At 41.7% G+C, this 27,551-nt stretch overlaps 3 protein-coding genes across 3 annotated transcripts; 1 reads left to right on the plus strand and 2 right to left on the minus strand.

Moving 5' to 3' along the window:
- Positions 1-12,226: 12,226 nt before the first annotated feature.
- Positions 12,227-15,279, minus strand: LOC141042614 (ATP-dependent DNA helicase PIF1-like). Its single transcript, XM_073511462.1, has 3 exons — positions 15,043-15,279; positions 14,311-14,583; positions 12,227-14,167 (listed from the first exon to the last, which is right to left on the minus strand). The coding sequence occupies exons 1-3, from the start codon at positions 15,277-15,279 to the stop codon at positions 12,227-12,229; spliced, it is 2,451 nt and encodes an 816-aa protein (XP_073367563.1).
- Positions 15,280-15,402: 123 nt separating this feature from the next.
- On the minus strand, positions 15,403-20,007 carry LOC123497524 (uncharacterized). The gene is made up of 6 exons (XM_045234103.2): positions 19,877-20,007; positions 19,071-19,807; positions 16,871-18,951; positions 16,681-16,773; positions 15,661-16,581; positions 15,403-15,575 (listed from the first exon to the last, which is right to left on the minus strand). Exons 3-6 carry the CDS (start codon positions 17,103-17,105, stop codon positions 15,403-15,405), a joined length of 1,422 nt encoding a protein of 473 aa, XP_045090038.2. The 5' UTR covers positions 17,106-18,951; positions 19,071-19,807; positions 19,877-20,007.
- A 1,114-nt stretch (positions 20,008-21,121) lies between these two features.
- LOC109768086 (ribonuclease TUDOR 2-like) lies at positions 21,122-22,181 on the plus strand. Its single transcript, XM_020326820.4, has 3 exons — positions 21,122-21,328; positions 21,757-21,831; positions 21,954-22,181. Exons 1-3 carry the CDS (start codon positions 21,137-21,139, stop codon positions 22,164-22,166), a joined length of 480 nt encoding a protein of 159 aa, XP_020182409.4. The 5' UTR covers positions 21,122-21,136; the 3' UTR covers positions 22,167-22,181.
- Positions 22,182-27,551: the final 5,370 nt, after the last annotated feature.

The following is a 27,551-nucleotide window of genomic DNA, read 5'->3' on the forward strand; positions in this document are numbered from 1 at the left end:
TACTTTAATTAAGGTAGTTATGGATAATTAGTTCACACAGAGTAAATTGGGTTGATCCAGTGTTTACCAGGGATATTTGTATATATGTTGGCATATGATCCAGTGCATAAATTGATTGATCGATTGCTTAGCACAATGCTGGTTGGACTAAATAATTACTTGATGGAATTATTTGCATCTGACGTGTTGCACACATACATAAGGCAGAACAAGCATACTTGTAAACTACTATTAAGAACAAATTTAATGGGTTAATTATTTCTTGTGGTGGAAGTTGGATGAGGGGCCCATTGTGAATAATTTGAGACCATTCCATCGAAGCATTTTCTCATTATGCAGTTTTTATTACATGAAAGGACTTAATATTATGACTGTCATGATATATTTTTTCAGAAGTGTTTGTTTATTTGTTTATTTTCTGGCATGTTCAGAATTGCATGCTTGCTTTTATTGCTATAAAATGTGCTGCTGTAAATCATGTGTTCAGAGTTGCATGCATACTTTTGTACTTTCTGACATGTTGTATGGAACAGATAAATAAGCTAGGGACACTGTACATTTTTTATATATATTTGTAATTTGGGAATAAGTTCAAAATCTTACTAAAATTATTTCCTAATTTTACAACTTATGCAGAGAGCAAGTGATTAATTGTTATTTATCCCGTCTTTCGTAATCGCTAATTCACTGGATTCTTAATGTGCAGACTGATGCAGAAGCAAAGCATTTCAAGAAAAATTTCCTCCAATTGAGGGAAAGAAGGGGCCTACACCACTGACAGCCATTGCCATGCACAAACGGTGAGCTCAGTGCATGGTTTTCACTTTCCTAGGAGTGCTTGTAGCATCTGCAAATAGTGCCAGCTCAAAATAAGCACGTGCATCGTATTACTTGCTCTATCTTGCTCAAAATAAGCACGTTCATATATTTGCTCATAGTTGGTATTGGAGTATTACATATCCATTGTGAATAGTTTTAGACTATTCCATCAAAGCATTCTGTCCTCATGCAATTTTAATTACATGAAATGACATAATATTATGACTTAGACGATATATATCTTCAGATTTTTTTTTTGATAAAATAGAGCTTGCCTCTCCGATTTCATATAAAGAAATCATCCGTTCACAGACATTTCTTCAGAAGATGATTATATTTGTTTGTTTTCTGGCATGTTGAAACACTTAAAAAGTTATTAGTTTGTTCTTCTGGCTCAAATATATTTGTGAGATTTCATTAAAAAAAATATTGCTTGGCTATGCAAATTTAGGCAGTGAACTATGGTCATAACTTAAAAAGTTAGGTGTATGCCACACTTGCGATGCCCAGAATAGACTGTTAGCCTATAATATTTGAAAGAACTGTTTGTATTCAGTTGCAGCCCACCTAATAGGACTGCTTGATTAGATCTACAATCAATTGTATTGGCTCTGAGCTTTTTATAAGCTGGCACTATCTCCACTGGTGTTCTTCATTTGGAATTTGATGGTATGCCTGACCAAACATGATCCTAATCTAATTATTTTACAAAAGAGAAAGATCCAGAAATTTGATGGTATGCTTTTTTTTAAACTACTATTAAGGACAAATTTAATGTATTAATTGTATCTAGTGGTGGAAGTTGGATGAGGGGCCCATTCTGAATAATTTTAGAGTATTCCATCGAAGCATTTTCACCTTATGCAGTTTTTATTACATAGAAGGACTTAATATTATGACTGTCATGATATTAAGTTTTTCAGAAGTGTTTGTTTATTTGTTTGTTTTCTGACATGTTCATAATTGCATGCATGCTTTTATTGCTATAAAATGTGCTTTAGAAAATCATGTGTTCATAATTGCATGCATAATTTTGTAGGTGAATATACAGAAAATGCAAGATAAAACATACTTTTGATTGTATACCTCAACCAAACATGATCCTAATATAACAACTATTACACTTTTAGAGAAGATAAAGATCCAGAATTGTTCGTACCTAGAGGAATCGCCTTCTTGATGCTGTTGTGATTTTCCTCCAGGTATGCTGTTGTGATGGCCGAAGGAAGAGCAAGGAGGGGGAGGAGGGATGGCAGAGGAGGTTAACATCTATAGGTAGGCCATGCGGAGAATAACTGGGTAGCAGATCATGGCTGAATATAGTTGTACCATATATACCATTGTTTTCTACCATATATACCATTGTTGATGCTGCAGATATATTTCCTTTTTCCATCAAATGCACACCTGTTAATAAATTAGAAAAGATGTAAAAAATCAGAACTTACTAAAGAATTAAATTATTGTATCTGTTCTTTATCCCAGTATCAGATAATATATTTCCAATTCCATTATTTCAGCCCACTTATTTTGTGAATACAACAGAAAAGGAAATAAAAGAAACTTCCTTTTCCTACTCCCCGTGGTCGTCTGTATGTACAAGCATTATCTCTTTATTAGGAAAATCGTATCTCTAGATTTAATACAATCTTATTTCTCTATCCCAGACAAATGAAATATTTAATTTACTAACTCATATTAATGTATACACCGAAGGATTGCAACGCAGTACGTCTGCTAATAAATCAGAGAAGATGTAAAAGATCCAAACTTGCTTAAAACAATTTTGTTTCTTTACTATTTTTTAAATTACTGAATAGTTTTTATGAGGTATAAAATTTTCGCATATAAAAATACAATAGTTACAATATGCGGTTTGTCTATTAAAATATTAAAGTGGTAACGGTGAAATTATAATGAATTTTTTGTTCACTTATTTTCTCACTGAAAAATAATGCTTTGGCCTTTTATGTCACTTGTTTGGTTGACTGTATATTAACTCATTGTATTTATATTTTGATGTGTTGATTTGGCAGTTTTTATTATGAAGCTAAGCTTCTAGACACACATCTGATCTGGTAGTTATTTGTATGAGTTGACAAGACATTCGATATGAAGCTATTAGAATACACCCCGTTCGACTGGTATGACATATTTTCTTCTGTCTTGAACTCGTCGTGCTCCTGGTAACATGGGATTTCCTTGCTACTAATGTATCGTATTGCATATGTCTGTTTTCAGTGTAAATGTGTTCTTTGATCAACCAAACCTTGGTGAATGTACAATCAGGGGGAGCCTTGATGCCTTCTCATGTAAGAGTAATATCCACAAAATTTTGATAACTTGAGTCCATTACATCATGACAATAGGGTCAAGCTCCACTTTAATTTGCAGGCAAAGCATGCAGGAAATGACTGTTGGGTTTCAATAAGCTTTGAATATGAGGTACATACTTTCCATCAGCCTATGATTTACGACAACTGCTTTTCTTTTAGCGCTGATGTTGATAAGTAGGCATTGACGTGTTAGTTATATATAGTTCGTATTACCAAATATGTAGTTCATGACTTGTTCTCATTGACGTGATATTTCGAGTTCTTGCTTTTCATGTGTAATACCTATTGAGATGCATATGCCTATTTTTTGGTCCTCTGAATCAGTCATTAGTGCCTCCTTTATTTTATTGTTATTTAACGTCATAGGTAGGTATATATGGCTATTTTTTTTGAGAGAGGTATATATGGCTATTCTGTTTAGAGAAAGTTCATACATACAACACATTTTTTTCAATTATATTATATTTGAACAAGATGTGACTCCATTAGAGTAGCTTTATAGTATTTTTCTTCCTAACCCCCCCCCCCCCCTCAAATCAGAAAATGTTGGTAACGTATACTGTTTGTCGGAAAAAGCTGGCACCGTCTAGTACTTTATGTAGTCAATAAGAAAACACTTTGGCGGGGACTTATTTTGGTTACTCTATTCAGGAACACATACAATATAATCAGCTGGTTATCAGAAACATCATGAGCATGACAGAGAAATGTGGATCATGTGCGAACTTGAAGATCAAAGGCAATTGAAGGTACGTGCCTTATATCCACATGTTTTTAATTTGGCTATTCCATAGCTGGCATGTGACGATTGCCGTCAAAGTAAACCTCGTATCATATAGCAGTGCGTGTATGGATGGAGTTACATGATACGAGTTAGTATATGATGTGAGGCATGACTGAAAACCTCACTTGCCGGCTGAACCTGCCATGGTCCATTACAAAATGCCTCCGGTTCACCTGGAGCAACAAACCTGCTCCTGACCGCACGGGTATTATAGTAAAAAATATACATAGAAGCCAAAATATATAGAACCAACATAGCTAGTGGATATCAACAGCAATCACTCTTTAAACTTTAAAAATATAAGAGAAAATGTCATCTGATCATCTGATCAGCACGGGCATTCAAACAGAATAATTCCTAGCAAGCAACTAAACATCACTTTATTTTTAGGTATTTATCGATGCAGCAGTCCTCCTTAGCCACCAATAAATCTCAACGCTGCTCTAACTTGCTCTGGAATGTTATCCTTTGCTTCATTCTCCCTGACCATCAGCATCTGGACCATTAGTCGCTTCCTGAGACTTTGTGGATCCTTCAAATTATGCATAAACAAAGTCAGAAGATATATTTAGCAAATATATGCAAGCTGTAACCTCATTACAAAATCACTTACGTCAGTCCTAGGCATGTTATGAACCATGTCATTCCCGATGGTTTCATACAAATGGGCCATCTCCTGTAAAACTTTGAATCCGGAGTCCATGCTGTCACAAAAGCAAACATATTGTAATAGCTATATTGGAGCACGCACTAATATGCAAGCCAAATTTAGAATAGTACCGCCGAGGTGAAACATGAATGTTCTGTTGTTCAGGCCATTCCACAAGTTGGCTGTTCCTATCAGGGGCCTCCTGTTGCAAGACAAAGCTGAATTCTTGCTTCACTAAAAGGGCTTCCCTCTGAAGTTCAGTGCCATGGGGGTCCTCCTCAAAATGAAATATAGTCTGGTTCGAATAATCAATAACGATAGTCCTCTCCATTTCCATGTTCACTGCTAAAAGACCGTAGGACGAATCCACGAGTGACAGTGGTAGAAGATACTGCATTTGGTAGACAAAGGTAAATGGCAAACAAAGTAACCAACTAATTTATAAGAATGAGATTACTTACAATTGTAGGGGTGTGAAACACGTCGTATCTTGGAAAAGGCTCAAGCACGACATTGTTAATCAGTGCACTGGTGCGATGTTCTTGGCTTAACCAAGTCTGCCTTAGCGCCCGTGCTTGCACATGGAATCCCAAATTGAAAAAATGTGTCTTTCCAACAGAGCTGGTGCCTGTGCTCCTCTCTGCTGCGTCGGTAGTAATCTTACGCACAGCTAGATTGAAGCATAACGGATGGACAAGTCCATCTCCTAGGATGGTGTCTCGGATGATCCGTAGGCTAATCTCGATAGGGAATGGGCGCGAGCTCCTAATCCAGATTGTGCTGTAAAAAAGGAAGATCAAGGTTCATAACAATTATATGACTTCAAGTAATCGTAAACTCAAACGATAAAACTGTGTTGCTGTCTATAAGATATTAATAATTAAACAATAGTATATCTCACATCAAATGACCTAAAAGAGATTGTAATATCTACCAAGTTAAGTATTTATATATTATGTACGGGCAATAAATTAACAGATTGCAGTGTTTTCGTAGTAGTACATGGACCTACATTAAAAATGTTGTAGATTTTGGATGGATGGGGCAGCATAGTAGTTTATAGCTTGTTCAACATTGTTGTAGAAGGTGTTAGACCCCATAGTTTTGGACCACAGTTTCTTACGTATTTTGTTTGAATAGACAGGAAAGTAACCCATGTTTTATGAAAAACAAGTCCTTATCAGCTATTTATGTTAGACGCCGCAAAACACTGGTTTTAGACACAATTTACCAGTACAATATAATATCTGGTAACAACCATTGAATATGTATTTATATACTGGTTTAAGAAAAATAACTACACAATCAGCCTTTGTAACAGACGTCTGAACTTAGACAAAGACCACGCGATCCTGACCAGTGTATATCTTCTAAACGTAAAGTATATATGTACAGGGCAGAAAGAGTTTTTACGGGGGTATATCTTCTAAACGCTAAGTATACATGTACATGGCAGTGGACTTAGACGATGAAGTGCAAAAAAATATTAGATCTATCGGGCCGTGAGAACTTACTCTAGTAGTTCTTCGTCTGAGGAAAGTGCTATGAAATCGTACACGTAGTCGACTGCGTGTCGCACTCCCCCAAAATTCGCCATTGCTTCCATTAACAGGGCAAAAAGTCAGTCGTACAACTGGTAAAGCGAGAGAGGAAGGAGCCCGTAGGATTTTATTGAGTAGAGATGAGGCCGTAGGGAATTGTGCGACAACAGTTAGGAAGGTGCACCCTATCGTTCCTTATTTGCATGTTTCCGTATAAATATACTATCAACAATTAAGGCACGATATTTGTTTTGATTTGTTTTGATTACACTATGCAAATAAATCAGTGAAAGATTAAATGTTTCCTAATATATGTCTCCCTTTCCCCATAACTTTCCCAAACGAAAAAAAGAAAGAAACCGGGTTTACTCTGTCGTGAGGGGGTGCAATGCTCAATGCCCACCCGGAAAGCGTTGTTGGTTGCGTGTGTTGTGGGGCCCAGTGTTTTACCTATAATACATCTGTCCCCCTCTAAATAAATCTGCGCCCCCCTGATTTAAATGGTGGGGCCCTGATTTATTTCCCTACCAAATCTGCCACCCCCTGATTTCAACTGTGGGGGGCGGTGCCTTTCCTCTAATAAATCTTTCCCCCACGTTTTTTTTGTGACGGGAATCAAGCTTTCCATTAAATAAATCAAGCTTTCCACATTTTTTGAATATTATGAGGACGGTACCGTGGAAAATTTATATCATATTGCATCGTGAGCCGTAACCAAAATCAATCCATAATACAACAATATGGTAGTGCACGAAACCTTAATAAATCAAAAAGACAATAAAGTTATCAAATGAACATACATAGAAGATAAAATATTATATAATTTGAATAAAATCATAGACAATTATTGTTTCCAACACTAAATAGTTGTTGCGTAGGAATTTTTTATTGTCCTTTCTGCATGCACCGATCCAACTTCAGTTGCTTATAACCCTCAAGGCCGCCCCGATTTCTTCTGGGATGTTTCCATATGCTTTATTGTCTTTCACCATCAATATCTGGACAGTGAGTTGGCTCCTAAGCAGTACTGGATCCTAGAAAATATGCAACACATCAACCATTATATTAAGTGTTTTTTAAATAAACTTCACACAAAAACTCATCGTATATGCACTTACGGTAGTGTTCATCCATGTCATGCTACGCAAACAACCAAGCTGGTGTGCCATCTCCTGTAGGACAAAGAAACCAGAGTCTTTGCTGTGACACAAAAAAGTGTTAAATATTACAAGACATGCTAAATTTAATACATCACCGGCGAGCATTATAACGGTGTGCATCTTCTGGATAAGATCAGTTTAGCACATTACCGGCGAGCATTAGAAGACATGCTATCTTGTCGCCAATCCATGAGTGGGGTATCCCAACCCGGGATCCTAGCCTGCAACACATCGTTGAACTCTTGCTTTGACAATGTGATATCCTTCATCATCTCTTTGTTATGAGTGCTCTCTCCAACTTGCCCGACGTCTCGTGATGGATCCAGTACGATAACACTCCTTCTCATACGGTTTACTACAAGTAGCCCGTATGATGAATCCGGGATAGTCAACGGTAGTAGATACTACAGCAGGTCGACACATGTTAATTGCTATTATGATATTAAAATAAACATTAAGTAAGTTGGTCTCTTACAACTATAGAGCTGAAAACATCGTATTTAGGGAAGGGCTGGACAACAGCATTGTTAATTAGCATCATGGTGCGCTCTCCTTGAGGCATCCAGGAATACCTAAAAGCATGTGACTGAGCATGAAATTGCAAGTCAAAAAAATGTTTGCTTCCAACCATGTTGGTGCCTGCATGCCTCTCTACTTCCGCATTCGCAAGCTTACGAACAACAAGATTGAAGCATGCGGGATGAAGACTTATGTTAGTTAAAAATAGGGTGTCATGTAGCATCCGGAGGCTGACTTCTATCCGGTATGGTGTATCGCTTCTTATCCAGATTGTGCTGCAACACAAAAAATGCAAAACAACCTTTAGCAAAAAAGTGTGCAGCATTGGAACAAGAGTATGTTAAAAATGGTGACTTATTTCATATAGTTTGATTGCTGTTGCCAAACAATAATATTTACAGCAAATTAAGAGCAGCAAAAAGTTGGTACCTACCTTTAACATCTGGTAACTCGCTTCTATTAGGATTGAAATAATAAGTTGTTTCATTCTAATAATCTGTTAGCTGTGTACACGAATATGGCCATATGTACAACATAGTGGGGGAATAAATTTACAGTACTATATTTCTAGAGCAGAGACTATGAGAAAAAAATATTCAAAAATTAGAGTTGCTGTGCGCTGGAAATATTGATAATCCATTATAAATAATTAAATCCTTCGTCATGGCTGCAACGTCTTATGGTCTCTACAAACAAAAGGAGATATAGCAATATACTAATCTTATTATAAGTAGTGTATGAGAGGGTTCTAATAAGTTTTCTATACAGAAAATAAACGTACAATAAGATAACTTACTCCAACATATGCTCCTCATGAACGCCATTCATAAAGCGAAAGATGTATTCGAGTGCATCTTCCACGACATGCATCCGTGGGGGCAGAAGATGCATGGGAGCGGGCACAGCATCATGAGGCTCAGGCACAACCTCTTGGGTCTCGGGGACCGCACCCTCCAGGGACGTGGGCACAGCAACCTCTAGGGCCGCAGTGTTTCCAATGATTTCCTCCATCGGTGACCGAAAACTCGTGAGTGTTTGGTTATTCCTGATGGAATATATGCAAACTGGGGTGGGTAGGGAATTAGGAGGTCCAGGACGTGTATATATATACATATATATATGTGCCATATTTATGGAGACTTAATATTGCCTTCCAAAAATCGAAATCCATTTAATTTATGCCAAACGTTTCTAATTAGGGAAAAATGTGGATGTACCAGATCTTAGGGACGCATCAGATCATTCTCAGATTTTTTTTGAGTGAATAATATCTTCCGATTGGATTTTTTTATCATTCCCAGCGAAAAGAAGCAATTCACCATTGTACAAAACCAAATATTTGAGTAGGACTAAGTGTATCATACATTGAAGCATAATGCCAAAAGGGCTTCACTATAACTTGACAAGCAAATATGCTGACACTTGATCATACTATTTTATTGATTATAATGCACCATTAAACCAAAAAGAGATATAACGACATTTGGCAACGACATGTTGCATGCACCATGTTGATACACAAGTTACTCTAGCGTCCATTCTTCCTGGCTTGAACGCGGTCATTGACGTAAGAAAGTGTTTCGTCATAAGTCATCAGGCTGACTTCGTGGATATCTTTGACAAAAAAAGTGTTAGAAAAAATTACAGCTTTTTTACATAATTACATAAGAAAGCACAATGACAAAAAATTAAGAATACTTTATAAACCCTACCATGTAGATAATGATCATCATCATTAATGTCAGGAGAGAAGAAGAATGTGCTCTCCCTCATAGTTTGCAGGCATTGATCCCTCCAATTTAACTGTACGTAAGTAACAGCAATCTTCTCGAACAGATTTTCTGTGCGTTGCAAATGGTACAAGTGACGACCAGCATGCTGTTGACTTAGGCGTAGAAAAATTATCTCCCGTCTACATACAAAAACAAATGTAGGCGTAGGAAATAATAATAAAATTAAAATAGCCATATGAAAATCTCATATACTGAATGGAGCTTACCGGAAATTCATTAGGGCAATCTCAACGAAAGGGACATGCCGTCTATATACTGAATCCCAGTGATGTTGTATCTTACCAGCATAGACAAGAATAGCAACAACATCTAAAAAATGTAATCATAATGAGACAATGCTATGTATGGACTAATGTGCAATAGCAAAGCTGAAGGTGTTGCACCAGTGATGGTTTTGTCACGTAGCGACAATATGGCCCCGAATTGTGGGAAGCACGGTGGACAAATTAACGATGATATCCTGTGGGCCGACATGCTAACCTCGGTCCTAGAATGTAGTGCGATGACATAATCCATGCATATATACCAAAAATGTCCATCTAGCATATCCGTGGGGTTGAACCCGACGGAAGTGAAGTCATAAGTCATCCCGGTATGCAGCATGTCGTTGAAACGAAATGCTTGGTTGCTGTAGGCAATTGCTTCCATCTTTGTTCCCTAATAATATTATATAAACAAATAAAACATCAGGTGGAGAAACTCTTTAACACATCTGCATACCAAAAAAAGTGCTATATGTGGTGATGAGTAATGACTTACGTGTTGATCGAGTAGTATACAACGAAGGTATTGGTTTCCCATAGCATTAACCCTGATCTGGGCCTTCCACAAAACCTTAGCACGAATTATCCAACAATTATGATATATATGTTCCATGTCAACGTTCTGGAAAGTCAAATTCCTGCATAGCATATATTGTATATATGAGGTAAATAAACGAGCGCGATGACAAGTCAACGTACATGATGATATATCTTGCCTGTTCATCGGAGGGATTTCTACACGAGGGATGTTGGGAGCCGGCGGATTTGCCATCACCCTCCTAGTTCTTGTCAAGTTGTAAGAGATCACCATAGTCGTAGAGGATGTAGAGGATATTGCTGAACATGTGTAGATATATGGAGGCTAAAGTATGGTGATGCGTGGCATTTATATATTACCATAGTGGGAGGCGGGAAAAGCATTAACTTTCAAAAATTAGTTTTGGAGCTCTAGGTGTACAATAGAAAGTTTGATCATCCTTTGGTAACCAGATAAAGATTGATCAATCTTTGCCATCTTAATGAACACAATTTATTATTTATAGTAATCAAACAAACCAGGATCTGATTGCAATCGAGGAGAGTATCAAAATAATTACTGTTTACTTACTTTAGTAACACAATAAATGTGGGATCTCAGTATAATGAAGGAGATACCCTGTTACAGTAAGGGTAGTCACGTAATATATCTATTTCCATTAATGCACCAACGTTACGTCTCATGCTTGAATAAGATAACTATAATTTCATTATGTGTGTAACAAAGTATTATTGCCTTGGTTGCGCGCAATATTATGTCTCATGCTTTGTGCTTTTGCAAATAAGTTGTGCTGAACAAAGCATTGAGTTATTATGCAATGCAGAGTTTTTTTAATGAATAACTAAAACTTCAAATGAACTAAAATGAAGCATAAACATAAGTCATGTGTCAACTTTATGCCAATCACGGCTTCATGTCGAGAAATTTAATTTAAAACGTTTACTTAGTCAGCCTTTAGTAATTGCTGTGTTTGGCAGTAAACTTTTTAAAAAACCACAGTTTTTAGACATTGGAGTACATTATTTTGAAGCATAAACAACACGCACTAAATATTTTGATAGAACCGTGAGCAGTTCATTCAATATTGCTTCCTAGTTGTACTGCTGTAGGTGTCTCAGCAACGTAATTACTTAAGTTTTCATAGAACCCATTGATCATTCATATACTTGTGTTCGGGCATACACCTCAAATTTTAGACACTCATACAGCTCAAGGCAGTAAAAGAACTAAAAATACATTACTATATATAATAACAGCAAGCCATGTTAGCTATATATGTTCACGAAAACTGTACAGCAATTAAAACTGGGTGGAACAAATCAAACATTACACACTCATACACTCATAAAGCTCAAGTCAGTAAAACAACTTCAGATACATGTATGATTCCAGCCTTTTCATGAGCATTTATGCTTTAATCATCTCGAGCATACATAACATATGTAACCCAATACACGCACTGAAATTCAATGTATCAAATGTAACCTTCATGCTAAAATGGTGACAAGACATACATGCTCCATGTTGTAATCAAAATTTACAAAATAAATTTAACATGATCCAGGTATTCATGAAGCCAATCATTATTTCTGATTCTCATATTACACATAACACAATACGCTGTGTGACATGTACATTGTCAGATTACACATAACACAGTATAAATTTATTGAAATGCAGTTATTACTTGAACTGATTGGTGTATACCTCCAACAACCAAGATACCAAATGAAAAGATATGTCATAGAACCGATTACAGCAATTCTTGACCATCGGAAGAGTAAATTGCATCTATAAATCCAGCAGGTCTATTAAGACCATACTTCAGCCTGTAAGTACTTCCTTGTAGACGATGTTCTTCATTGAGGTCAGCAAGGACACGGTCGGTCTTTTACGCTTCTTCGGATTGTTATGTTGCTTGTTGGACTTCTCCTTTGGCTTCTCCTTCTGAATGAGTATTTTTATGTTTCTCTTCGCGGTGGCTCTAGACAAAGCAACATAGAGTTGACCATGAGAGAACACCGGATTAGGTAGATACACACCAACAATTGGGATGGTCTGCCCTTGAGCCTTGTTAATCGTCATAGCAAAGCTAAGCCTAATAGGAAATTGCTTCCTCTTAAACTTGAATGGAAACATGTCGTTGTCAGATGGGCACAGAGGTATTCGAGGAAGGAAGACCCTCCTACCAGCGTGTTGTCCAATCACGATTTCTGCATCAATGGTGTTCCTCTCAAAACCTCTAACAACAAGCCTAGTCCCGTTACACAGCCCATTAGCTGGATCAATGTTTCTTAGAAGTATCACCGGGCAATTCAGCTTTAGTTTGAGTGCATGCGGAGGAAGACCATTGGGAGTCAATCCGTTCAGAAACTCAAGAGCGTAGTAGCCATATGGGTCATCCTCCGCACTGTCAAAGCTATGGTAGATTACTTCATCTCTGTGGAAACGCTCTATCATGCAGATGTTTATCTTGTCGACGTTGTCATTTGTCGTGGAAAGGATTGCGCGAGATGTCATGTAACTCGAATCTGCCATGTTGTCATCTAGACTCGGAAACACGTGGTCAATCAGCTTCTCCAGGTCGTCAACCTCGCCTGTAGATGGCAGACAGATATCATCAGGGAGTAGTATGTTGCCTTGATCATCGGCTTCCTCTATGCCATTACCGACCCTGAGCAAGTAATCTGCAAACCACTTGTCATTATGAGCCCTCATGTTGGTGATGAGCTGAAGCTGCCGCATACTCTTCCATAGATGAGAACTTCGGAGGCTTGCATCAATTATCTGGCCCCGTGACCCCCTTCGGACGACCGGAAGCACCTGCCTAAAGTCCCCGCCAAAAACAACAGTCTTTCCTCCAAAGGGTCGGTCGCGTATTCCCATGATGTCGCGCATGCTATTGTCTAATGCCTCAACCGCATGTCGCTTAGTCATGCTGGCCTCGTCCCATAGTATCAATGAGGCCATCCTTAGCAGCTTGGCGGTCCCACTCTGCTTGGTGAAGCTGCACGAGGCTCCATCATCACAACTCAGTGGGATTTTGAATTTCGAGTGGGCAGTCCTGCCGCCAGGCATGATAGAAGCAGCGACGCCCGACGTCGCGGTAGCGATAGCAATCTTGCCCTCGCGCCTCACCTTGGCGAGCATCGCCCTGTAAAGGAAGGTCTTCCCCGTACCTCCAGGGCCATCAACAAAGAATATACCCCCATCACCGCGTTCAACAGCCGCTAGTATCTCGTCGTATGCAGCCCTTTGCTCAAAATTCAGGGAAGATGACAATTTAGTGTCACTTTCGTCAAACTCAATGGTTGATTCCTCGATGATCTCTCTGGCCTCGCCCTCGGTTGGGTCAAATGCATCATCGATCGTTGGAAGAGCAAAATCAATAATGTCTTTACCCATAGACTGCAACATACCCCTAATGTCAAGCAACACCATCTGCTCCACCTCGTTCGGGGACGTGCGTGTCCGACGGTAGTCATCGGACGTAGGCTCGAGGTGTCTATCCCATAACCCGTGCACGTCGCCTGGCTCGCAGTGCACCAAGATTGTTGCAAAGAGCCTCCTAAGAGAACATGCCATAGCCCACTGCTCCGCCTCAGTAAGACAGTCGTCGAGCATGTTGTCTGCCTCGATGAGTCCCAACCTTTCACCGGACTCTCTAAAGCTCCCACATACCACGCCGTTGACGGTGAGCAAGTCCTCAAATGATGTTTTCCCCGGAACATGGTTCAACAACACACGAAGGTAGTATCGCTCCCCCTCGGCAGGATTGGCAGACACGATACGACCTATTTGAAAACGCTCCACCCGCCTCTTCCAGAATTCTTTTTCTTCTCCCACGTGAAGCTTCCGGGGAAATCCTTGTACAATATATGCCTTGCCCAAGGGTGTAGTTCGTTTGCCTTGAAATACTCCGTTAACATGGATTTTGAAGCATTCTCGGAGGATACAACATTCTTCAAGTCAGCCTGTGCATTGAATGCAACCCTGTGCATATTCGGGAGATGAAGAGGCAACTGCAAGACAGGCGGGTAATTGGCACACAGTGGGAAGCCAAATATCCTCCACATAGCCTCCGGAGGGGTGACCCATCTTGCGTCAACGTATCTCTTGATCTCATCAATGTTACCATCAGCGTCTGGCTGGTCGATGCTGAAAGAAGCCTTATCATGGCCCTTATAAATGTACTTATAAATGTATTTTACAGCCTTTATGCTAGAGCAGACCTCGACGTTGATGTGGCAATTAAACATCCGCAGAAGGTAAGGGTTATATGGCACAACCCATCGGTTGTCCAACATTTTCCCTCAAACCTTAGCGCGTCTACCATCGTCTCTACGCCGATAAACTGGGTATGAGTCCTTGCCTTGTATCGTGTTCTCATTGAACGGCCGCGGGTATCTGCACTTGCATTCATTATCTTGCATGCAAACATTCTTCGGGTTGAGAGCACCGCATGGTCCGTGCATCATATGTTTTACCACCATTGCATACAATTCCGGATACTTTTGCTTGTCTGGGAGCTCTGCGGAAATGAGTCGGTCATACTGCTCTGGGACAAGATGCTTATACGTTGAATCCATGATCAACAAAAAATGTGCGTGGGGGAGGCCTCTCTTCTGGAACTCAACTACGTAAACATAAGCAACAACAACACCCAGGACCATCTTCTTGAGCAACATATCTTTCATAGCCTCTAGTTTGCCATAGAACACGCGAGCCACAATATCAGGTCGGTCTTGCGCCGTCTGTCCAGGAAGCAACTCATTTGTTATCTCTTCCCATTTAGGGTTGCAAGTCATGGTCAAGAAGATGTCAGGCTTCCCGTATGTATGGACAATTGCCATGGCATCCATATGTCTCTTCTTCATGTCGCGGTCGCCACCAGGGTAAGTTCCAGGGAGCACTATTCTTACCCCAACAGCGCTTGCTCGCGTCTCACCCGATGTGATCGCATCAACAACTCCTTTATACAAATCGGCACGGATCTGCGTCTAGTTCTTCCTGTACCACCTCAACCGACAGCTCTCAATCTTGATGTACATGTCAACCGCCCATTGCTGCAGTAGGCGTGCTCCACAAAGTATTGGATTGAAGATCGCAGGCCGTGTTTGCAGCATGTAACAGTAGTAGTCTCTAACGGAGACGCATAACCTGCTATTCCCCTCTACACATGTTTGAGTACCATCGCGTGAGCATTATTTTTAAAAACAAGAAATTATTTGTAACAAAGTGGGACAAAAACAACATACCTGCATCATCTTCGTCATCATGACACAAACGAGGATTTTGTACAACCTCCCAAGAAACATTACGTTTGGGTAGCTTCGGATGCCAACCTAGCTCCCCCATTGGATAGAATAATGGATAAGACAACGGGTCATATGCCCCTGAGGTCACACGTATACTATGCCTTTCGTTGTTGTTACCACAAAGTGTTATCCTGCGGTCAAACCTTTTTGCTAGGTCAGTGCCCTCAACCCAAATTGCAGCGACTTCAGATGACACCGGTTTATTATATCTTCTTTGGTCAAGCCTCTTATCGGTGTTTAGGTCTATCCTATAATCATCGAGGTTGTCCTTGTGTGCACCCAAACTCCTAAATTGCTGGGAGTATGGGTTTTCTTTGAGTATGTCTACTAACCTCTTCACGACATCCTGGTCTAATTGCTTGGTGGCCGCCTTACGATGATTTAGGTTAGGGTCGTCGTCATAGAAGTACAACTGCAGATGTTCTGGACGGGAGCTAGGCCCGAACGAATGGACATTGTGGTAGATGGTGCCGTGTGCTCGGAATGTGTACACCCCAGACTTCATGTTAGTGTAGTTTTCATCAAGGCTGACCCCAAGGGTTGTGAAGGCGAAATGCCCGTTGAAGAAACGTATGTTCTCCCGAAAATGTCTAGAATCTGCATCCATGCTGGACCATAGCCTCATAAGCTCTGGGATTGGTTCCGGTTGCTTAAGCTGGATCTGGCCATTGCGACAGCAGAAGCCGTCAGTCTCAGACTCAAACTTTCTGGCCTTGCAGTGTTTGCAATTTTCGTCGACTTTCAGGATGTGAGTGTTGTCTGGAATGTTTGAGTAGACAGTGTCAAATGGATCAATCTCGCTAGGTTTAGCGCTAGACATGCTCGCTTCCTCGTCATCATCCAATATGTCGTTATCGGATCCTGCGGGCATTTGTTGAAAAATCACGTACAAAACAGTAATAAAAAATAAACGACACAACAATAAAGCTCCACAGTGTCATAGTGTAGAGTTGGCAATACCTTCGTTGCAAAACATGTAGTACTCCTCATCAATCAAGTCGTGTGCTTCCTGCTCATCGCCCATGGTGCCGCTTTGGAATACATCGATGTCTTCTGCATTGTCATCGTACAGAATGCGACAACAGACAAGATCATGTTAGAACGACATGCTAAGAATGAGCATAAGAAACTGACAATCGCAATTTCATACCATCAGCACCGGCAGAGTATCTCGGCATGTTCGTCCCTGGATCGCCATCAGATGAATCATCTTTTGCGGCCCTAGAGACGGGTGATGCGCGGCTTGGGGAAGTGGGCCATTCAGAGGTTGAGTTTGCAAGGTTTGTAAGGGGGATTGCGATGCATTCTTTGCACGGTGTTTTTTTCCTTCTTTCATAATTGGCCTTCCTCTGTGCACTTGACTCCCCCTTCTCAATCACCGACATGCTTTTGCGGCGCTGCACGCGAGTCACGCGCTCCACCGTTAATTCGTCACTTTTCTTCTGATGTCATGCTCTGCTACTTGCGTTTTTCGCCTCCCTTTGCTCGTTTGTTAAATTACGTTTACGCTCATTGTCACTTTGCCTCCTAGCTAGAATAGTGTCTTGAATGACAGACACGTGTAAAGTTGAAAGGGGACATGTTGCTCCCTCTTTCATTAATTCTGTAACGCTAGGGCTATTCAGGTCGTCTGGATCAATAATATTTTCAAAACATAGTTAGAACAGTTTGATTTATCGGCACTGGAGGAGTGCCATCTAGAATAGTAGGGCCCGGCTTCCGAAAAGGATATTGAACGTAAGCGTATACCTGAAGTACCAGATGGACGTTTGTTTTGATCTTTTATATGCTTATCCTTGTTCCTCCAATAAGCAGCTCACCGCAGGGCGTTTCTATGGTCTCTATTGCGTTCTTCTTCTGTTTTTTCCTCTGTTTCTTGTGTGTCATTCAAAATCACATCTGGATCCATTACACACATTCCCGAAAATTAGAGATCATACCACTAAGATGCAAGCAATTGCTGTTTTAGTAGGAAAAAATTTGATTACCTTTTAGCTCGTTGTCATTAACGATCCCACATGAGACCGTAGTTGTATCAGGAAATGTCCGCGCATCACGCGAGAATGATGTATAGTTAGAGCTAGTGGGGTTGCCTGGTGAACCAAAGTTGTCCACACATATTAATGCTTAATTATTAAGACGGTTCTGACCATAATGGTTAAATCATTATAAGCTTACCTGATAAATGAAGGGTCTGTGCATGTTCAACTTGAACATTATATTGTTTCTTTGCCGATAGGAAGCCCTCCTCAGGGCATTTCTATGGTCTCTCTTGCGTTCTTCTTCCGTTTTATGCTCTATTTCTTGGGTGTCATAGATGATTACATTTGCATCAGGTGTCATTCAGGGCAAACCCTAAAATTAGAGAATATAATAGAAACATGCCAGCCATTGTTGAATGAGTAGGCAAAATATGATTACCTTGTATTTCATTTTCATTAATGAGACCAGATGTGACCGTACTTGTAGCAGGAAATGTTGACGCATCATGCGAGAATGCTGTATAGTTAGAGCTAGTTGGGTTGTCTGTTGAACCAAAGTTGTCCAAACATATGTCAGCTTAATGGTTTTGACGGTACCGACTATCATGGTTAAAACAATAAAACAATTTAAGCTTGCCTGATGAATGAAGGGCATGTGCATTTTCATCTTGGACACTAGGTTGTTTTTTCCGCCGACAGGAAGCCCTTTCCAGGGCGTTTCTTTGGTCTACTTTGGGAAAATAATCTATCAATCGTATTTTCCTTGGTGTCATTAACGTCAAATAATCATGACATTCATGTCATTATCTCTAAAGCCAAATGAGAAAACACAACTTGACATCTAACGGTCATGTGGATGGTGAGATAATATTACCTTCTTTATCTCCCACACAAAGGACACCCGATGTGACCGTAGCTTCATGAGGGTATGTTACATCATTAGGCGAGACTGATGTATAGTCCGAGCTAGCTGAATTATATGATTCAACAAGATTGGTCAGTACTTATTTAAATTGCGTAATAAGTGACTACCTTCGTGCAAACACAGTGCATACGGGACGTGGATCAATTTACCAACCATGATAATCTCGTGTGGGTTTATTTATCTCCCTATCTTCGAGAACATTTGTGATATCACATAGAGACTGGCGACGGGATGACTTCCCATTGACTTGTTGGTTAGCCGAACCATCTGACTTGTTATTGCGATAAGCCACCCGCCTACGAGCCTTGATAAGATCCCTATGATCTAATAAGCAACATAGTATGAGCATCATATCATCTATAATCAGGGATATAGATTAATACAACGAATCATGTGCATACTATACGTATGCACATCAAACTAAGAGCAGCCATCAACCTCACCAGATTTTGCAAGTACCGGCTGATTCTCATCTTGTAAGCTGACAATATCCTCATTATTTTTCTTCCGATAAGCTGCACGCCTCCTTGCATTGTACTGCTCCCTTGCTTCCTCAGCGTATTTTTTGCATTCATTATTTAGAGAAACAGTTTCATGCAGTTCGGAAGTTGTGTCGTCTGCATCATGTTATAAGTACAAATCAAAAAACAAATAAAACACACTGAACCACTGCCGAATACGCCGGTTGGGAAGGTGGATATCATGCCTATGGATACCTTCAGTATCATCTCGCAGCTGCATCTTATTAATAGCATGATCTAGTGATAGATTAGCCGTAGCCGCAAATGTTTGACCATCAGCATGGTATCCAGGCCTTACCCATTCTGATCCATCTGTAGGGTTCTAGTCAGCATGAATACAAAACCAATGTTTGCCTGGTAGGCAGGCAACCAACAAATACATCTTCAATCAATCATGTACCTATTTCCGTCGTGTAAATTGGGTCAAGATTTGCAGCTACGGTTAAGATGCTTGGATTATATTCTTTCAGATTTGTCTCGCTCGTAGGGGCTGCAACACATTAAGCATGGTCCATGTCATTGTCAGATATGCACGTCAGGCAATACCTCACAGTAATTTTCACACAGTTATATACCGGGTTCTGTTGCGCAAATAGCTTCATCTTTTTCAGTATCAAACGTTGCACTGTATTCTTCAACATTTTTACCACTCGCCTGACCTGCAACACATTATGCAAAAAGATTGTTACTGTCAGAAATGCAAGTATTCCTGGTGCAGTGCCTAATACCTGTAGCTACGTCCTCTTCTTGTTGATGTTCACCGGCTTTGCTTTTTGCATTACCCATACGCAAATGGAATGACCGTTACCTCCGACTTGTGTCTGGCTATGGTGTTCTTGAGGCCTGAATGAAACATAGTTGATGGCCACAATTGTTGTTCATTGAAAGCAATATAATTCAGGTAATCAATAGCTCCTTTGTAATTAATCATAAACTTTAAGCATAATTGCTTATGGACCAACTCATCTGTAGGGTCCATTCTCATATGCTGGGGCTTGTTGAGAGGCCCTATAGCTCAAGAGTTGCAGTTCAAGTCCATCATTGTTCCTGATTAGAGGTGGTGACATGTTCCTGATTATATTATTTCAATTCCTTACATGATGCTGATAAATCCTTGTTTAAGCATGCTTGCATTCTCAGTTTTGCAAATATTTGTAGATCTAGAAATAGGCCTCAGCCCTAACATGAGGCCCTAACGAAGTAATATATATTTGTAGATCAATATGCCTCAGCCCTGTCCCATTTTCCAGATGGGTTTTGAAAATGAAACAAAGTAACCGAAGTTATTTTCTCATTAAGATATTACTTTCTCATCTTATTTCTAGTTATTAAAACTGGTGCTGTTTTCTTTAATTTTGAAACATGCAGATTATCGTGTCTTCATCCATGCGAAGTGACATTCTTTCCCAGTAATCTGTGCATGTGAAAATTATTTCCAAATGCGATTCTACTTGGTAGTTTTCATATTTCCAACCTCCCGTCAAGTGTGCATTTTCACGAGCTTCAGCAAACCCTTTTTCAGTCATCTGGTCCATGTACATACCAAGTGCTTGTTGAAATAAAAATGCAATTGGCTGCCAATTTTATCTTGCATGTATCACTGGATAATTTTGTATAGTTAGTTTTAATTTTGTATACCACGATCTTCAGGACTGCTAAGCCTGAAAGGCAGTGACCAGATCACCTAACCAATAGCATTGCTCCGCGTTCTGCAGTGCTACGAGCTGTGACTGAAATATTCCGCGGTGTTAGGATTGGAGTGCATTGATTTTGCAACATTTAAAAAGCAGCAGTGATTTATGTGAAAATTTTAACATTGTGGTGATTAATTATCTTTAGTCCACATGTGACCGGTCATGTTTTTCTTTCCTTCTAGCCACCTATGGCCTGTGAAATCCAAATGCAATGAAAATTATGGAAAATGCATGTATTAACAGAAGAATTGTCGATTTATATGGAGGACTGAACTAAATTTGACTTCACAGCTAATGCCGTTCTGTTTCCTTTTGATTGCAAATATAGGTGCTATCATGGCAGCAAGCACAGGGGCTTCAGGATGGCTAAGGGGCAAGGTGAAGGCTGTGACATCTGGAGACTGCCTTCTCATCATGGGGAGCACAAAGGCAGAGATTCCACCAGAGAAGTCCATCACTCTGTCATACCTTATGGCCCCAAGGCTGGTAAGAGTCAGTCTTTTTAGACAAGGGGAATATGGTTTACATTTTTACTTGTTGCATGTGTTCATTTCCTCCATTAATTTAGAGTAAGTCACTGGTTTAGTGTGTTGTCAGGGGCAGAGCTAGATATAGGCCTGGTCATCTAGGGATGTAATATATTAGTCATTTTGGATCTACAGCCTGAGTTGAAGCCTTGATTGCGCAGGGTCTGTTTACATGCTACACTTGTGAGCAAATGGAAGTTAGTATTTGGCACAAGATTTTCTCTCCATCATTGCATTTTCATTCCCACAGTTTGACTGTGTTCTGTTTGTATAATTTGAGACTTATGAATGCATCTATAATAAATTGTTGATATTATTTGTGCAGTACATTTGTTCTTTTCTCCATCTTTTCTTGTCTGTTGAATCCGTATATTTGTGGTGTTCTAGGCTCGTCGTGGTGGAGTGGATGAGCCATTTGCTTGGGAAAGCAGGGAGTATCTGAGGAAACTCTGCGTAGGAAAGGTACATGATGTGTCTTTTTTTATCTATTCCAAATCCTCCTATGCATGTATTAATACTGAATGTAATCACAGAAAAACCACTTATATTTTCTCTTGGAAATGAAAAACTAAAATCTATTGCAGGAGGTCACATTTAGAGTGGATTACACTGCTCCTAACATCGGACGAGTATTTGGCACTGTCTACCTTGGCGACAAGAACGTTGCCTACTTGGTGGTTGCTGCAGGATGGGAAAGGGTGATTACCATTTACTTTTTCCTCAATTGTTTTGTTGTGCCAAATGTCCAAAAGGGGGGTGAACCACTCCCAAATGTCTCTGAGCTTCTGAGGTTCTAGGAAGTTGCAGGCCGTTGGAGCAAGGTTTGCTTTCTTTTGGGGTACCTGCTGTCCTGCAACCATCTTTTGAATTGCATGACACAAATGTTCAATCGATAAAAATTCTTATTTTCTGTGTTCTTATTTTGTGTTCTTATTTTCTGCCAACTTAGGAACCCGGTGCTGCCGAAGATTCGATAAAAGATCTTCCACCTTCAGCAATTGGCGAACTAAGTGGTTTTGATGCAAAGGGTTTTGCAGTTGCAAATAAAGGCAAGAGTCTGGAAGCCACTCGTGTTTACTTGCTTCCAAGTTTTCATGGCCCTTTATTCTGTTAGAAAGTGTTCAATCGATAAAAGATATTATTTTCTATGTTCTTATTTTGTGTTCTTATTTTCTGCCAACTTAGGAACCTGGTGCTGCCGAAGATTCGATAAAAGATCTTCCACCTTCAGCAATTGGCGAACTAAGTGGTTTTGATGCAAAGGGTTTTGCAGTTGCAACTAAAGGCAAGAGTCTGGAAGCCAAGTTTTCATGGCCCTGTATTCTGTTAGAAAGTAAATATTTATTCTGTTAGAAAGTAAATATTGAGAATGAAGAAATGCAGGCTCCGTCCATGGGGAGACGTCCTGTGATGCCTGTAATGTATGTGATGGCTGTACATTATTATACGTGGTGCCTGTGATGGATGTAGATCTCATGGGGTGGGTGTATGAAATGCAATGGATGTAAATTTCAGATTCGACCTAAATCTCTATTCATATGATGGCTGGCGGCGGATCTGTGATACCTGGAGTGAGTGTATCTGGCGGCGGATCCTGGACGACTTCGGCGGTGGCTCGTCATGTCCTGGACGTCTCCGGCGACGGGTCCTGAAAGGGATCGGTGCCGGATCCTGGAAGCGATCAATGGAGGGTCCTGCACGGGACCCGGGCCGGATCTAATGGATGTGCGAGTTACGCGCCGGCGGTTTTGATGTGCCAGGGCGGCAGTGCATGGATGGATGGGTGGCGGTGAAGGACCGAAGGGCGGCGGCGGGGCGAAGGAGGGCAGTGTCGGGGCGACTGTTCCTCGCAAGAGGACACGAGACCTCGCTCGAGGGCACGAGACCTCGCTCGAGGACGCACTGTCGGGCGTTTTTTTCGCTGGTTAATTTTCGCCGGTTTGTGCTCGGTGGTTTATTTTCTATTGTCTCAGTTAATTACGACGGGAGGTTGGGTGTCTGCAGGACTCGATCGCGGGGTTTTCATCGGTTTTTTGCGGCTGAGCGGGAGGTGGGAGCAAGTACCAAAGAAGTACCAAAAAAGACCGTATTAGGTGGGACGAAAATAAAACCCGGAACGCGGACTACCAACTGAGACATTAGGAGTAGAGATATACGCATGCTCGCATCTTATTTTTTATATGCTCGCACTTTTTTTTTAATTACTGGAAGGGGTACTCAAGCAGGAACCTTTGTAATTGTGTGATTTTATTTTATTTAACTTTTGTATATGTACGCATGCTCTCATGTCTTATCTTCTTTAGTGTGTTGCTTGGCCTAGTTGGCCATATAGCTTGTAACGTATCTCCCGTCGTCTCCATGTTCAAATGTCCTGTGTAGGTTTAAGATAAGACGGATATAAATCTTGTAACCAGTTTGTAATCTTATTCGACTATAAATAAACTCCATGCGGCCTGAGAATGGTCATACTCTTCACCAACACGTCTGATTCCCTTTATATACTAGTAGAACGCCCGACTCCCCTTCCCTCTCCCGACTCCGCCTCATGCCGCCTCCCCTGCGTCCTCTCCTCGCCCCCACCCCTCCGTCCTCCCTCCCCCGCCATCGCCAGACGGCGCCCCCGGGTTGGGCCAGGTGGTCTCGGTGACGGCGGGCCTTCCTTTCCCCCACGCACGGCGCCCTTCCCGGGGCAGGGCTCGGCGGCGGGAGCAGCTCGGTTGGCGGCAGTCCGGCGTCCTGGCGGCGGGGGCCGGCTGCTGGTGCGGTGGTGGCGCAGCCTCTTGGCGGCGGGGCGGCCTGGTGGCACTGGGTGGCCGGCGGCGCGACCCCAGCCCAGATCTGGGCCCTTAGGGGCCCATCTGGGTCCTAGCGGGCCGGCGCCGGCGTGGATTCGCTGCCTCCGGCATGGTGAAGTGGAGGAACGGCTTGGACAGGGAGCAGCAACGCCGACGGCATGCCTTCTGCAGCGCGACGGTGGAGCTTTACGGGCATTTGAGGGCCTGGCCGGGCCTGTGGGTCCACGGGCCTGGTATGCTCCTGCTGTTGCATCCGGTCGGATCCCGTTGGTAACGGTGGAGGTTGGGCCCTCCTGCGTGCTGACGGTGCTGCTGCTCCGAGTCCCGGCTTCTCTCCTTCGCTGTGCAGGTCCCACTTCGCGGTGCTGTGGTGAGACAGCGTGGGAGACTCAAGACCGTATTGGCGCAGGGTGATGCCGCCGGACCTTGCTGGAGGGCGTTGGGTGTCACCCTTCCTTTCTCCTTGTCGTGTATCGGGGGAAACCCTTGCAACAGCGTCGTCATCGTCGCGTTCCTTCTTGGAGGTGTTGTGTGGTACCGGCGCTTCGGAGTCGGAGTTTGGTGAAAGATCCCCGGTGGGCGCAGCGGTCGCGATGATTCTTCGTTTTTGTTGATTCGTCGTTGTCGGCATTTGTTTCTTTTATATTTTCTCTTTCGTTTCTTTTGGGCGTGCCTGTGCTGCTTCCGCCCCAGCACCTATTGTGGGTTGTATCGGTGATTGTTGCTAGCTTCTTGTGGCAACATGTTCTGTCTGAAAACATACCCCCTTCGTTCCTAAATATTTGTTTTTTTAGAGATTTCAACACGTGATTACATACGGAGCAAAATGAGTGAATCTACACTCTGAAATATGTCTATATACATCCGTATGTGGTAGTTCAGTTGAAATCTCTAAAAAGACAAATATTTAGGAACGGAAGGAATAATACTTTCCTAGTAATCCTTCAATGAACATGTGAAAGTGGCCATCATTTTGCACAACTGTTTCTGCCTATCCTTGTATAGTGTTTATGATTTATTTTGCTTGCAGCTGCAAACCGCAGCTCTTCCCTAGCTCCCTGGTAGTTTTATGTGCGTTTCAAACTTCTTGATTCCACATTTTTAACATTCATGCATATTTTTAAATCCATGAGCATTCTCAAATTTATGTACATTTCTAATAAATTAGTCGATATTTTTTAAAATTCATATATATTTTTTAAGTTCGGTGAATATCTTTTAGAATTCCTGTACATGTTTTAAATTATTTATCATACATTCGTCCCGAAATATTTTTCAAAAATTCACAAATATTTTTATTTCGGAAAATTGTAAAAAATCTTGCAGTAGTCGGTTTTTGGGGAAAAAGCGGTCGGCCCAAGGTACAATATGTGCAACAGCATCTCTAAGTGGGATGTACCAAGAGCCGCTGGGTGTGCGTTTGCTGCCTATCCAGTGCGGAACAGTTTCTCAAAAAAAAAAAAACAGCGCGGAACAGGCACTCTACTTCACTCACCCCGCAAAAAAAGGCGCTCTGCTTCACCATCGTCGCGGTCGCGTGGCGAATTCCGCCTTCTCTTCCAGCTTTGCAACGCTGCCGTTGCTTCGCTGTCTGTGCTGCGGTCATGGTGGTGCCGTCACGCCGCCCGGCACGCGGGGGAGGAAACGTCCCGCGTCGGGCCAATCGATCAGCCTCCGCTAGGCAGCTGAGCCATGGCATGGATCGATTGGCCGCCCCCACATCAGGTCGCCGATGGGACTGATTCACCCGAGGTACGCGTCGCCATAGCTTTCCTTTCTTGTTGTATGTATCAATCAATAAACCATATCAATGGCGGTCCACTGGTTAAATCTCTAATTAGTAATTAGTTGACAAGTGGTACAGTGAACCAAGCACCACCCTCCTTGGCAAAATTGATACTCCTAATAACTAGTGGGAGCTCAAAAGAAAGTTGGCTAATATGGTTTTCCCATGGCACATATGTTCTCTATCCAGAGGGAAAATCAACCAGTCTCACACGTATGACCTTTCCGTCCTGGCCCGTTGCATTCATGCAGTATTAAACTTGACTCACCATGACTGCTGAATAATCCGTCTCGGCACTATTTCTGAATCTCTTGCTCTCTCTCGAGCCTTGCATCACTGCTTCCATGTAAGAAACGCAACAAGCACACTAATGTATTAAGATTTCAGAGTTCAGACCAATGGCATTGACTTACGACTTGGTGTCCACTACTTCTCTTTCTCGCATTGCTCCTCCCAATCACCACCACGTGCAATGCCCACGTTGATGCTAGCCTCGCTCTCGGCTCCATCCAGACCAAGCTGCAAGCCTCCTCCAACTAAAGAAATCATTCTCGTTCTTCCACTACCCTAGCACCCTTTGAGTCATGGTCATTGTGCTCAATGAGTTGCTGTGTGTTGTTTGGTGGTTGGGCTACGATGCAGCCATCGGCCTATAGTAAAAACGAAAATTCCATATTCATGGAAACAGTATATGTTCCTTGGAAAACCTCGTTACAATTTTATTTCCATTTCCGCATAGAAAAAACCCGTTTCCGTTTTGCAAAGGTCCATTCCCGCTTTAATCTTTCCTCTTTGTTTCTATTTTTCCTCCGGGAAATTGTAAAGTTTCCGTTCCGTTTTTATCCCTATTCCAAAGTGTCGATGCGTGATTTTGTTACATTATTGTTAGGTACAATATTAAGTACAACAAACTCTTAAATGGTTAGGTTCCTTGTGGTACAATTTGTCGACCAGGTCCAAGTCTTAAACTTAGCATGTGTGCTCGCATTTTCGATTTATTTCAGACTTTTCGGCAATATTCGTTTATTGGGTGACAATTTTCCTGTCGATTGATCTAGATTTTTCGGTGAAGTTCGTTAGTGAGAAATGACGTTTCGTCGACTAAGAATCGCAGTTTTGATTTCGTCAATCTAAAGTTTATATTTGTGGTCGTCTACGTCTGTATGTGTTTCTAAAGAAAATTAGGAGTATATATATTATTTAAAAGAAATTCGAGGAGATAAAAATCAAAGGAGTTACGAACTAGTGAGCTACTTGCAGCCCAGTGGCCACTATTGTGCGTGGCGTAGAGGGCCCAGTGTTGCTGGGCCTCCTCGACCTCCCTGTGCTGTTCTGAGCTCCAACGCCGCTCTGCCTCGCCGCGTCTCAGCCTTTCTGCAGCGCGCCGCTTTCTCGAGCCACCGGTTGCTTGGCCACAGGCAGCTCACCGCACTTCCTATCTGAGCTTCCGTTCTATGGGAGGCCGCTGCTTCCGCGACGGCCGGTGGCGTTGCGCGTCAGGTGGTGCTGGGAGGTAGCGTGCGGCGTCCCGTGGCTGACGGAGGTGCCTCCGCCGCCGGGGAGTCGAGCCATGGACAGATTCGCCGCCCCCGTCGCCATTT

The sequence above is a fragment of the Aegilops tauschii genome, chromosome 3, assembly GCF_002575655.3.
Source record: "Aegilops tauschii subsp. strangulata cultivar AL8/78 chromosome 3, Aet v6.0, whole genome shotgun sequence".
In the NCBI taxonomy this organism is placed as follows: domain Eukaryota; kingdom Viridiplantae; phylum Streptophyta; class Magnoliopsida; order Poales; family Poaceae; genus Aegilops; species Aegilops tauschii.